At 40.3% G+C, this 14,858-nt stretch overlaps 1 protein-coding gene across 1 annotated transcript in view; it reads right to left on the bottom strand.

Moving 5' to 3' along the window:
* The window catches only part of LOC147332397 (uncharacterized), a 231,710-nt gene that overhangs the window by 88,716 nt on the left and 128,136 nt on the right, over nucleotides 1-14,858 (bottom strand). The window contains exon 3 of the mRNA XM_086290799.1: nucleotides 1,276-1,285. Coding sequence (XP_086146925.1) covers nucleotides 1,276-1,285 — 10 coding nt within the window. The remainder of the gene's footprint in view (nucleotides 1-1,275; nucleotides 1,286-14,858) is intronic.

The following is a 14,858-nucleotide window of genomic DNA, read 5'->3' as shown; positions in this document are numbered from 1 at the left end:
CTCTCCAAATAGAAGTTTTTCCTCCTAGCAAGGAAATACAGGTGCAGCAGTAATCTCCTGAGAAATCGTCAGAGGCCCAGTGAAGAAGCGAGAACCATTCCAGGCACAGCTGACAGCCCAGGCAGTGGTTGAGGTCAAAGGTCAAGCTGGTTGGGGCCCATCATGAGATCAGACTTTGGAGCCACAGCAAGGACCATGAAACTGCGTTGGAATGAGAGCTGTGCCAAGGGGGATTTCCAGAGGCCAACAGAGGAGATTGTGGACAACAGACGGACACCTGAAGGATGAGGGGAGCGTGCCAAGCTCCATCGACAGCGTAGAGGGAATCTAAGGATGGCATCATGATTCTGTGAAAGCACAGGAACCAGAAGCTATGGTGGTGATGACAGCAGTTTCCTATGAACATCACCTAATGCTGTGTCACTATACTGTGCATACGCTGGCACATTGAAGACTGCTGGGATCATAACGCCAGTAAGATAACTGGACCCAGCACCCTTTCCACAAAGGGGTTTTTCTGCTGAGGATGGACAGTAGAAGAGTCATAAGTATTCCTACCGCAGGATGAAGGCCTGAAGTGAGGTGATGGGGGTTGATAGAGGCCAATTCAAGTGCTTCTGACCATTTCAACTGCCTGCAAAATAGCGGAGAGACCCTCCTGGATTTATCAGAGCCACTGCAAAAAGGTTGAGGTCCCAGGAAACCCCGGCACCCCCAAGACAGCACAATAGAGAAATCTCACACTTGGTTGTTTCAGTGGTGAGGGGGGAGTGCTGATTGAGCCCCCGTAGGGTAAGCTCGCACTTCAACCTCCAGCCTCTGATCAACTCTAGGGCAACCAAGTGCGAGGCGTGACGGACCTGTGTGCAACCATGGGAAGGTGGACCCTCTTGGTTACCTTGACTACGACGCTCACCCATACAGGACCCCAGCTGACGCAAACAACAGCTGAACCAGGAGAAAGGCAGAAAAGATGGACACACGACAACTCTCACTTAAGAGACATGACGCAAGACCACATCCCTCCGTGGATGAACAATGCCTGGTACCGTTATATCCACGACAGAACAAAAGCAGAATCGGCAAATACAGACTATTATGTCTGTTCCCATCTACCCAGCACGGCAACATACCCCACACTATATATGTTCCTGGACCAACTCTCAGGGAAGAACTACTCTATGATACTAGCAGAGAAAGGGGACTTTGTGTCCTCTTCAACAACACATGCTGCATTTACATAAAGAAAACGCACATTCATCAAACATGACTGACGCCCTGAGTGCTTTGAGACAGATCCAGCAGGCCCAAAATCAAGACTATGTAAGTGATACAAGTGACTGGTTTTCTTGGCTCTACACTGGCTCCTGGTTACAGGTGCTAAAAAGACTACTCATCGGAGTTGGGATATTTTTACTTTTATTTTGTGTCTTTGTAACGTGTATATTGCCATGTCTAAAACTTATGATTAACCGCATAATATTTTCTGCTGTTGCTGCATAAATAGCCATGACAAGTGATGATGATAATGACCCCAACCTGTTGGAACATGAAGACTTTGTGTGATTAATGACGATGTGACAGAAAATGTACAACAAGATGTTACAAACTGGTATCTCACTTTAAGTTTTACTGACAACAGGAGGGAATATCAATGGAAAATTGTACTTAGTAGTCAGTATAATCTTTTAGTGATATAAGTTCGCATATGGTAGAATACTGCATGTAGTTATTTGTATTAGGAAATATTTAACCATGCATGCTTAGAGGCATATAATCAATTGTGGAGTGACAGGATGTGTGATCTCTAGCAGGCCGCAAAAGGCTTGGTGTGCACTCCAGGAATGCACCCCCACATCCTGGGAGCATGGGAAGAGCTTCTCGGCCTGGGGCTCGGTCACTCAGGCACAGCTGGCTGCCGGCGGAGCTCACGGGCGCGTCACTGCAACTCCCCCTGGCTTCTGCTCCGCGGCTGCTGAGTGAGCCCTCATCCGGGACTCTCCTCAGCTCTTTCTGGGACAGTGACGCGGCTGCCCCTCTGTTGGTCTTCCTTGGTCTCTTGTGTTCTGAGGGCCTCTGGATGTCTGGAGTTTTGATCTCCTCCATACCTGCTTCATGCCCTGGAGGACAGGGCTGTGGCCCCCCCACACCCTCTAGCAGATCATTACATGAAGGAACCTTTTAAAAAAACAAGCGCGTCCATGCTCACAGGTGTACACACGGGTGATCACACCCACAAACTACACCCTTTTTGGCTCCTACCTCAAAGCACACTGTGTTCTGTTGATCTTATGTGCTGCACAATAATGTTTAATATTTAGTATTTACTGTTATATTCCCATATATCATTGTGATGTTGTTTATTCTATTACTCTTGTTCTCTTCTGCTTGTTTTCCTTTTTCTTTCTCAACAGGTGATCCAGGTGATCGATATATGCATTTTCTTTTTCTTTTTTTTTTTTTCTGCCCATTCTGTTGGTTTTTGTTTTTTGCCCTTCTCCCCCGTCCCTCTTCTCAGCTGTTTCTCTTTCCCTCTTTCTTTCTCCCCTTCTTTCCCCCAGTCAAGTCTGTCCCATATTCAGCAAGTGAAAATAAAATAAACAATAAAAGGTGAATCAAATAGACCATTATGGCAAGGCTGGGATGGTCAATTTGGTAAAGTAAATCCGTTGGGCATCTTTCTTTGCCTTTAGACAATAATTCTGATGGCAAAAGAGCCAAACAGGACAGGCAAAAAAAAAAAAAAAAAAAAAAAGGGAAGAGCTTGTACCTTGCTTTATTGTTTTAACGTAGCTATGTCTGTTTTAGTTTAAGTGCTTCTTTACATATAGATGAACTGTTGGATTTTCCAGACCAGCAGGTTAAGGGAAGTCGTTTATGGGGCCACACTCTGACCCCACACACACACACACACACACACACACACACACACGTACAACTCCACATTCCAATGTAAAGAACAAACGCTCACTGAAGTATAAATAAAGACGGGGGCAGTTTCTTGGCGCGAGCCTCAGTGCTGGAGGCTGCCCTTGCTAGCAAGAAGTTCTGTGTGTTTCTCTTCTCTGAGTCTTTACTGAAGAAGTGTTTAGAGTATATTCCTTAACAGAATGGTAAATGTGAATGGTTTACACATGGCGAATGTGTAAACCACAACACCATGGAGCCACATTAGCTTTGCTTTATTCTGTACCATGGGGACAACTGTAACTGATCAGTACCCAGTAATTACTCAGTATTTGTGCAGCTCTGTTGGTGGTTTGAATAAACAGCTGTGTCCTCAGGCTGCAGATTCTGCCCATTTATTGTCACGGTCTCACCAGACATGTCTCTGCTGTATCTGAACTTGGTTTTAAAAGCATCATTTTGATAAAGGCTGCCACTACTTCCTCCCCACTGATGAAAAAGCCAATCCATTGGTTTTCCTTCACGCTGTCTGATCAAACCTGTTGCGTAGCTGTTATCAGTCAAAGAATAACCAGAGACCCGACAGGTGATGGTAAAAGTCTGTCCAGGCTGAATAACCCTTGAGTCTGGTTGAATGAGATCAATACTGTACACACCTGTGGACACAGAAATAAACATTATCTTGGTAATTTGACTTTTTAGCATTTATATTATATTCAGTAGGGCAAATTCAGTAAATTCCTTACAGTGTACAACAGCCAGCAGTATCAGCGTTAACATGATCATTATTATCAAAGCTGAGTGATATGTGATGTGTCTGTCTTCTCACTGACACACAGCCACACACTTCCTTTTAATAAACCCTTATTTGCATATTGCTGCAGAAATTTTACTTGAATTAAAGCATATTTATAGCCTGTGTCCTTTAAAGCGAAAGTGAATTATTATGATGATGACAAGAGCTTGAATGTGTTCATTAAGCTCCTCCTTTCTAGAATTTGTTAGCCATTTGTTGTTTGTTAGTTAGAGTGTGTTGTCAGCCCTTTTATATCATCTAATCTATGCTGTCATTTTAATGAAATGTCATGAATAAGGAGGTGCACAGTATAAGGAAGCTCTGTTATTGTTGTTTTAACTTACCAAAAAGTGTCAGGCACCGTAATAACCAGCAGTTCCTGCTGCAGTCTTCTTTCATTGTTTCATCTTATAATGACAGAGGTGAGAGAGACTTGTTATTTCATGCCCTCTAGTGTTTAGCATTATTTTACAGGACAATGCCCCCACTCCAAATGATTATTTTATGTCCCTAAATATACACATGTAGTATTTCTGCCATTTACACCCAGACAGTAATTTTATCATAATTTAAAGAAGTTGAAATGGCTCCAGTGTTTCTTGATTTTTTTGGAAAGACAATGGGGCAGAAATATATGTACTATTGCTGAATGTTCTAATCACTAATTATTATTAAATGATTGGATTGCTGTTTTAACAAAGATTAAATAAATATGAAACATTTAGAATAAAGAGTCTTTAAAACAACTAATATGAAATGGATTCTAACCATCAGTGTCACAGTGACATCTGCAGTGTTTTTTATGTACAGCTGTGTGGCTTCCTATACCGAGCACAATAATAAACTGCAGAGTCTTCAGCAATGAGGCGGTTCATTTGCAGATACACTTGATCCACATTGTTGTCTCTAGAAATAGTGAAACGATTCTGGACAGATGTGGAGTAAACTTTAGTGCTCCCACTTGGAGCAGAAATGTGAGCAACCCACTCCAGTCCTTTTCCTTCAGTCTGTTGGATCCAGCTGATATCAGCATTATCATCTGATATTCCTGCATATGTACAGGTGAGTTTGTGAGAATCTCCAGGTCGTTTTACCACTGGTTCAGACTCAGTGAGTGTCTGACTGCAAACACCTGGAAAAAAAAGAAAGAGACTGATCAGAAACAAGCCAAACATAATCCTAAGTATGAATATAGAAAAGTGCAGAACTGTGTTATTCACCTGGAATCACTGCTAGCAGAATGAGCATTATACATTGAGTTAAAGTCATACTGAAAAGTTGTTTGTCTGTGTTGTCTGTCTGGTTTGTCTTCACTTTCCCATTCAATAAGTAAAGCTGGCTAAGCCAGTATTTGCATTAACTCCTCCTTAAAATGTTAAAATAAATCATTCATTCAACACTTTTAAACTGCACTTCATTGTAGTTTTATAACACACCTAATTTCACATGGTTACAATTGTGTTACAGAAACTCTGCTCAACCTGTATTCACAAAACCTAGTTGAAGAAAAGCTCAACTGGACAATGACAACTATAACAATGTCAAACCCTATTACGCTATTGCTTCCTGACCGCTATGCACATCAGTAGATTGATCAAACATTATGATATAATTAATAAACAGCAAAAACTAACAAGAAAATACGGTGAAACTAATGGCTATTTATAGTTTTATTAATCTGTTTTTTGTTGTTGTTGTCGTTTATTCAACCACAGGTCAGGAAGCAAGAACTTTATTAACAAACTTTGGTCTCATTATAGGAGTTGGTATGTAGGATAAACACAGGGGCAAAAACATTTACAAAAATCAGTAGTTGCTTTGCAAAATTTCCTACCAGTTAGTATGTCAACAATATCTGCAGTGTTTTGTGTACAGCTCTGTGCCTTCCTGTCTCACTGTGGCGTTCGAGCACAGTAATACACTGCGGAGTCTTCAGTTGTCAAGCTGCTCATGTGCAGATACACTTGATCCACATTGTTATCTCTGGAAATGGTGAAGCGATTCTGGACAGATGTGGAATAACGTTTGGTGCTCCCACTTGGACCAGAAATGTAGGCAACCCACTCCAACCCTTTTCCTTCAGCCTGTCTGATCCAGCTCATATCAGAGCTATCTGATATTCCTGCATATGTACAGGTCAGCTTGTGAGATTCTCCAGGCCATTTTACCACTGGTTCAGACTCGGTAAGAGTCTGACTACAAACAGCTAGAAGAAAATAAATATGATCAGAAATGAGCCAAAAAATAAAACTAAGCATGAATACAGAAGAGTGCAAAACTGTGGTGGTTACCAGGTATCACTAATAGCAGGACAAGCATTATACATGTAGATGAAATCCTATTGAAAAGTTGTTGTTTTTGTCTGTATGGTTTAGTCATCTGCACTTTGTTGTGAATTAAATACAGATGGAAGGATCAATATTTGCATTGGCTCCACCTTAAAGCATCAAAATAAATAATGTATTAAAATGTATTTAAATTGCAGGAGGAGGTTAGACTTACTTGCTGAGACTGTGGTTTTACTGATTATAAATATAATTTTAAAGTACACGCATAATACTTTTAGTGTTTGTTTGGTAAGCAACACAATGTCGATTGAAATGAAATTGATGATGCAGTGCCTGATTCCAAGAATACATTTGTAAAAATGAAGCAAAATTGAACACTACAAGCATTTAGTAATACTATGACTTTTTCCCCTGATTATCTAATGGCCTGGATTCTTCAATGCTTTTTAACATTTTCTTATTTAAATTATAATTGCATGTCATACAAACCAAATAAACTAGTTCTTCAAAGGTTGGTGACATCTTGTTTTGCTAGTTTGATTAGCAATCAAAAACATTCCAAAGTTCTACTTGACCATCAGCAAACTTCTTAATCCTCCTTAATATGCTTTCCCTCCTGTGGCTTCTGATGACTGTGAAAAGGTTTTAGATTTCTTCACTGACGAGATCAACAGTATCAAGTCACAGTTCAAATCTGTACAACTTCAACCACCCCAAGTCTCTTAAACAGTTCTGTTGTCTGAGTTTAAACTAACTTCTTCAACAGATCTTTTGGATGTAGTCTCATACGTGTACACTTCACCCAGCCCAACAGAGATCCCTCCTAAATTCATTAAAGAGGTTCACCCTGGCATCTCTCCCTGCTTCTCTCTATTGTCAATCCTTCCTATTCATCTGGGTGCATTCCAGATTACTTTAAAAAAGCCAGTATTTTTCCTCTACTGGAAAAAAAAACCCTTAGATCCCTGTTTGAAATAATTATAGGCCAATTTCCAAACTCCCCTTTATTTCCAAAATCCTTGAGAAAGCTGTTGCTCGTCAGCTTCTTCAGCTTGTTGACGGAAATAACAACGTCAATAAATTCCAGTCTGCTTACAGACTAAACCACAGCACTGAAACAGCTTTATTAAAAATTACTAATGATATTCTTATATCCTGCCCTAATAGTTATCACTGCTGGGATTCCATTCTGGATTGGGGTTAATCTGGGTTAATCTGGGCTGTAATCTGAGGTGCTGTTAATTTGCAATTTCTGAGGCTGGTGACAGCAACAGAGGTGACTCTTGGTCGTCCTTTCCTGGGGCGGTCCTCATGTGAGCCAGTTTCATCGTAATACTTTTGGTTTTTGAAACTGCACACACACATTGCAATTTTCTAGAATGACTGAGCTGCAGATCTTAAAGTAATGATGGACTCTACTTAGCTGATTGGTTCTTGCCATAATATGAATTCTAACAGTTGCCAAATAGGGCTGTCAAGGGTATAAGACATATTTAGAGTCATTATCAATTTTTTATTTGCTACATAATTCCATATATCTTGCTTCCAATATTTGAAAGTAGTAAAAATAATGAAAACAATCATTAAATCAGAAGGTGTGTCCAAACTTTTGACTGGTAGTTTATGCAAATTAGATTTCCCTAAGTCTTCTCTTTGGTGTGTAGACCACATAAACAGACAATGTCTTTATTAAAAATATATCAATAAATAATAGAATATAGAAACAATAAGAAAACTTTTTATCTCCTACAGAGAAAAAGTTTATTACAGAGACTACTAATGATCACATTTTTATCACTGTTATATTCCCATTTACTCAGTGTTTGTCCAGGTCTGTTAGTGGTTTTCATCACTGTGGAGCGACGCACACAGTAATAAACAGCTGTGTCCTCCATCTGCAGATTCTGTCCTGTTATTGTCACTGTTCTGGCAGAAGTGTCTCTGCTGTAGCTGAACTTGTTCTCTAAAGCATCATTTTTATAAAAATCTCCTCCACCCCACTGATGAAAAATCCAGTCCATTGGTCTTCTTTCGCGTTGCCTGACCCATCCTGTTGCATAGCTGTTATCAGTCAAAGAATAACCAGAGACCTGACAGGTGATGGTTAAAGTCTGTTAAGGCTGCACAATACTTGAATCTGGTTGGAGGAGATCAATACTGTACACACCTGTGGAGACAGAAATCAAAACGATCTTTGTTATTGATCTGAATTTTTTGCATTGCTATTATATTTATTAAGGTGAATCCATTAAAAACTCCTTACAGTGTCCAGCAGCCAGCAGCAGCATCAGCGTTAACAACACCATCATGACTACACCTGAATGATGTACACTTGTACACTGACACACAGCTACACACTCCTTTAAAAAAAAAAGCCCCCCCCCTCCAAAAAAAACCAACCTTATTTGCATATTGTTACACACATTTTCTTTAAATGACAGCATATAAAGACTGTGTCCCTTAAAGTGACAGTGAATTATTATTGTGATGATGATGTCAATGAAAGAGTTTGTATGTCCATTAACCTTCTCCTCTCTGAATTTGTGAGTTATTCGTTGTTTGTTAGTAGTGATTGTGTTACAATATGTATTTTATTTTCATTTTAATGAAATGTCACAGATAAGGAGGTGCCCATTAAAAGGACTCTGCTATTATTCTGTTATCACAGTATTAACTTGCTATTAGTTTGTTTATTTTGATTCTAAACAAACTAATAATTAAAAGAGTTATTATCATAATATTCAATTCAACTGGGGACTTTAAATTGAACTGTGTGGATCCATTATATGGCTTCTGAGTCTAAGCATATAACTTATTAAAATCAAACTAGATTGGAAGAGACAATATTGAAAACTGTCCAACACAGTTTAACAGAGACTCACCTTACTTTAAATACTGAATCATTTGATAAGAACTGAGTAATACTTACAGATATCCTGCCGATATTTCCATATTTAAATTGTAATGATAAATTAACTCTTTAATATACTGATATTTTTTTAATAATAAGGTTTTAGTAGTATCTCTGTATTCAGTATTAGTCTAAGTTCAGGTTTCAAGAACCTGTTGATGCAGTGCCAAAAAAGAAGTCCTGGTTTCTAACCAACTCGCTGACCTTTCTCTGCAGAGTTTATGTGTTTCCCTCATGCCTACATGTGTTATCTCTGGGTACTCCCGCTTCCTTCTGCACCCTAAAGACATGAAAGAGTTACATCAATGTGTAATTCTAAACTGGCCATTCAGAATTACATATAATTGTCTGTCTTTCTGTGTTATTCCTGTGATTGACTGGTAAACTGTAATGAGTGAACAGTATACCTGCCTTTGGCTTTTACAGCTGTTTACTATTTGCTACTACCAATTTAGTTAGATGTTTATTTCATATTTTTTTGTAGTTATCAATTTATTTATATTGACGAGGACTGACAATAGGCAAAACATAATTCATTTTTCAAAACAATGCTGCAGTTGTTATTTTTTAAGTCCATCCATCTTCATCCGCTTTATCCGGAGCCGGGTCGCGGGGGCAGCAGCCTAAGCAAAGAGGCCCAGACCTCCCTCTCCCCAGCCACCTCCTCCAGCTTATCCGGGGGAACACCAAGGCGTTCCCAGGCCAGCCGAGAGATATAATCTCTCCAGCGTGTCCTGGGTCTGCCCCGGGGCCTCCTCCCGGTGGGACATGCCTGGAACACCTCACCCAGGAGGCGCCCAGGGGGCATCCTTGTCAGATGCCCGAACCACCTCAGCTGGCTCCTTTCGATGTGGAGCAGTAGCTGCTCTACTCTGAGCCCCTCCCGGATGGCCGAACTTCTCACCCTAATTTTTAAGTGTTAATTTAATATCTAGGAACTTAAATATAAAACATTTCAGATTGTTATTTTTCATGTACAGTTTTTGTCTGTCATTATTTATCTTCTAAGCTTGACATGGTTCAGTGCTTCTCACACACACAGTTTTTGCATGGCCTTTCAGTCTCTTATTTCACTGTGGCTCCCGTGCACAGTAATAAACAGCAGAATCTTCCTGTTTGAGGCTGTTCACCACTAAATTCACACGATTTTGGGAAGTGTCTTTGGTGATGGAAAACTGGCCTTGGAGACTTTGGGCAAATATTGTGCCAGTCCCGCCATCAATGCGTCCGATCCATTCTAGTCCTTTCCCAGGTTTTTGACGAATCCAGTGCAACCAAGACAGATCGATTCCTTGAACTCTACAGGACAGAGTGACTGATTGTCCTGGTCTGCTGACCACTGGCTCTGATGAGGTGAGAGACTGACAGCAAGCAGCTAAAAGAGATAAAGAGTTTAGAGGGAATGAGCTAAAATCCAAATTATAATAATATTCTTTTCCTATATTGATACAGACTTCACTCACCTGAAATAAAAGTCAAAAGGAGCAGACTCTGTAAAATGGCCATGGTCATAACCTGGTTCAGACTTCAACTGTAAATGGTGACGTGATTGAGAGATATTTATGCTGTGTAGGCAGAGTGGGTGGGGATTTTTGGTCAGGTTGAATTTGCCTGTTTGTGTAACTGAAATGCAGTTGAAGTTATGTAAGCTATCACATTAATGAAACGTCACAGACAAGAAGGTCAAATAATGCTTTGTTACTGGTGTACTGTTTTTTTTTTTTTTGTTTTTTTTTACCAAAAAGTTTAAGGCAGGCACCAGCTCCTTCAGTCTTTTCATACAGTCTCATGCAGTGTGACAAACAAAACAAAACAAAATCATGATTACACAGTCAGTGCCAATATACCTGTTGAAAACCTGTTTCATTGCTTCTCTGCATACTGGCAGATGTGAGAAACTTGTCATTGTATGCCCTCTAGTGTTCCACATTATTTTACGGTGCAATCTCCATGTGTAGTGTTTTGATTATTTATGCCCAGACAATGACTTCAATGAAGACACATCTTTTTAACCCATGCAATTTATTTTATTGGGTACTTAATTAATAATTAAAAGACAACGTTTTATAAAACACTTAAAAACTTAAACAGTGTGTTTAAGTATGTTCAAGTAATATCAATATCACTTTTTGTGTGACTTTGTGAATTTGAAGGTTAGCATCATATATGTGTTTCATATTTTATTCCACACACAGTTAGGTATTGTGAGTAAGTCGATGTAGACTGGAGCTCCCAGGCACCTTGAGACGTTAGGCGGATAGTATGACCCTTCTCCTTATCCCTTGAGCATTTTTTGGCCTTCAGACAACAATTCTCATTGCTACACTGCCAGACAGGACAGGCAAAGAAAAAATTAAAATAAATAAAGGGATCAAGAGTAATTTGAAGTGTGTTAAAAAGGCCAACACAGTTCTGGAAAATATTTTTTGATTGGATGAAACCAAGATCAACTTCTACCAGAGTCATGGTAATGGATTGGATTTATATAGCGCTTTTCAAGGCACCCAAAGCGCTTTACAATGCCACTATTCATTCACTCTCACATTCACACACTGGTGGAGGCAGCTACAGTTGTAGCCACAGCTGCCCTGGGGCAGACTGACAGAAGCGAGGCTGCCATATCGCGCCATCGGCCCCTCTGGCCAACACCAGCAGGCAAGTAGGGTAAAGTGTCTTGCCCAAGGACACAACGACCAGGACAGGTTGAACCAGGGCTCGAACCGTCGACCTTCCGGTTACAGATGCGATTCCCAAACCCCTGAGCCACGGTCGCCCGTGGTAAGAAAAAAGTATGGAGAAGACATGGAGCAGTTCATGAGTCAAAGCATAACACATCATCTGTAAAACACTGTGTGATGGGATGGATGGGAGGATGCATTTCACTTGTTGAAGACTAAGCTTTGGGCAGAAAGGCACACAAACAAACAGCAACTGAAAGCCAGCATCTGGTGATGTCCATGAGCCACAGACCTCAGGCTGTGTCACTGCCAGCAAAGTGTTTTTAACCAAGTTTTAGAAATGAACATTTTATTTGCAGTAATTTTATTTGTCCGATTACTTTTGAGCCCCTGAAATAAAGGGATTGTGTTAAAAATGCTTTAGTTCCTCACAGTTTTATGCAATCTTTTTGTTCAGCCGTCTGAATTAAAGCTGAAAGTCTGCACTTCAACTGCATCTGAGTTGTTTTATTTAAGATTCATTATGCTAATGTACAGAACCAAAATTGGGAAAAAAACATGGTCTCTGTCCAAATCTTTTGGACTTGCACACAAAGTTAGCTCTGTAGTTTTACACATGTTCTCATCTCAAAGTGTAACAAATTACGCCATGTGACAAATTGTCAGTATGTTACGCTTTTGGCCACCCAACATGTCTCTATGTTATTTGTTTGGAAATGTAAGGAAACATGAGAACCATCTGGAATGAATCTACACATGTACATTTCTTTTACTTTCTCATCATTAATCGCATTGGAAGAGACTATCTAATAGACAAACTTCAACCACATTCTTTCTTTGGCTCTCGGAGGAGGCGGACGCACTTTTTCTCCTCTCCCTTATCTTCCCTGCTAGTTCTTATGTCCTTTTCTAGTCTCGTGTCTTTTTTGTATTACTTTTCCTGGAACACTCTCTCACAGTCTGTGTCTAAAACCTAAAAGAGAATTGGGAGATTGAGAGACCAGTGTCGGAGTGTTAAAGAACAGCTTGAAATTCTCATGAGTTGTTGCAAAAGAAAAATCACCATCATAATCCGGCTACCCCTTCGGCGCCAGCTGTGGGCTCAAGGCTGGAGCCGAACAAAAACTCCCTGATAACGACTGTGTTGAGTCTGTTCCTTCCCATTATCACCCTCCCTATCCAACGCCACCTCCAACGCTTACCTCCCCCATGATGTGGACATCGGGTCAGCTGGAGGCGCAGTCGAAGATTGCAGCGGTCCCAGATCAGATGTACAGACTGGAACACTTTCCCATGTTGCTTGTCTGTGTTTATTGTGTTATGGTGTGTTGATACCTGTGCATTCCTGTATTATCCTTTTGTGTTGCACATTTCGATGTTTTTTTCCTCGCTACCTGGCCTGACCTGTCTCCCCAATGTGACGTTTGTGTATTGTATGTACGGTCGGCAAGGTCTGTCATCTCGGTTGTGGGCAAAAGACCTGCAACTGACAAATAAAGGCTATCTCATCTCATCTCATGATAGATTGAAGCAATAAATTAATGAAATATTAGAAAAATTGAATTTGAAAATTGTGTGTGTTTTTCTGTTTTTTTTTTTTTTTTAATGAATTCATGGATGAGTATGGGGGATTGTTCACACAGTCCACTATATAAAGTAAGCAATCCACTCCTTTACCAGGGGTCCGTTCTTCGTACCTCGCTAAGTAAGTTAGCTGGATTTGATTGTTGACGATTTCGCGTGATCTTGGATCGTTCGGTTCTCCAAAGCTCATCCGGGACTTGCTGTCATAGCAACAGATCCGTAAGCGTAAACCTGCTCGGGAGCAGGCTTACGTTATGTAAACAAGATTAGATCGCGGGAACTCAGGTATGTCCGCTTCATTTATACGGAAGCAACAGCGATATTTTACCACTGTTTTTCCATAAATAAATGTTATCAGTGTAACTAAAGATAATGCAGTACTTGATCCTTTTATTGATTCCATACAGATACATACAGGTCATTTCCTAAAAAAAGGGAAATGTACCATTAATCATTCTATTTCATGTATTTGATTATTTCAGATGTAATTCATATTTTAGAGTAGTAATAGTAAATTACTTCATGTAAGCAAGATGAGAGACCACGGCTATAAAAGCGAAGGTGGATTTGGGAAGTCTGTCGCAGCCATGTCCTGTCCGTATACGCGAGCCACCCATTGCGGAAGGTGCAAGATTGATAAGGAGAGTTTTCAGAATTCAGCGTATATTGCGGGATAGACAGGATCCTTTAGCTCAGCGCGACAGTGTGCTCATAGAGAGATATCGATTTTCCCGTGAGGGTATTATTTACATAACCAACTTGTTGATGAGGGGGTGCAGGACCACCACCTGTCTTTTTTGCTCTGCCCTTTTCTTGGTTGCTGTTATAAACAAATAAACAGATTATTTCAGGGTCTCTGTCCAAGAGACGAAAAGCAATATAAGTGATAAATATTACCATTCTGTAGAATATTCTTATATTTCACTTTTACTTGTTCCCATTTTCTAGTGGGTCCTGTTGTGGCTCTAATGTGAAAGAGGATATAATATAATATAATATAATATAATATAATATAATATAATATGGTGTAATATAATAAATTTACCCTACCGCCTACTGGTGTTGGCCAGAGGGGCCGATGGCGCGATATGGCAGCCTGGCTTCTGTCAGTCTGCCCCAGGGCAGCTGTGGCTACAACCGTAGCTTGCCTCCACCAGTGTGTGAATGTGAGAGTGAATGAATAGTGGTATTGTAAAGCGCTTTGGGTGCCTTGAAAAGCGATATATAGATCCAATCCATTATTATTATTATTATTAAATTACTTACGAGTTTAATTTGTCAGCAACTTTCTGCCAGCCCTCTCTCCTTGCTTTTGCAGCCTTTGCAGTGTTCCCTTGCGTTTTAATTAAACTCTGAAACTCCTGAAATCCCTCAATCGAGTTCTTGCTCTGCTGCCGAAAAATACTGAGCGCGCTCCTTTGACATTTTCGCCGACCAATCAAAGGGTTGCCAATCAATGTTTCTACTATCGATGCGTAGCCCCTGTTAAGCCACCCAGTGATCTCACATTACTTCATCCAGCTGTACTAATCGTCAACAACAGGTGTGTTCGGAGAACCGGAATAGCGAGCTCAGAGTTAGCGCGATGATTTGATCTTGGATGTGTCATTTGATCTTGGATGTAGTAAGCGAGGTACGAAGAACGGACCCCAGGAGCCTGTCTGCAGTGTTGGGAAGGTAACTTTTAAAATGTA

The sequence above is a fragment of the Aulonocara sp. 'chitande type north' Nkhata Bay genome, linkage group LG4 (assembly GCF_057382095.1).
Source record: "Aulonocara sp. 'chitande type north' Nkhata Bay isolate Kocher_YH1m ecotype deep benthic linkage group LG4, A_spYH_male_GT1.1, whole genome shotgun sequence".
Lineage (NCBI taxonomy): Eukaryota > Metazoa > Chordata > Actinopteri > Cichliformes > Cichlidae > Aulonocara > Aulonocara sp. 'chitande type north' Nkhata Bay.
Note: the sequence above shows the minus strand (reverse complement) of the source record. Positions and strands in the feature narration are given on the sequence as shown.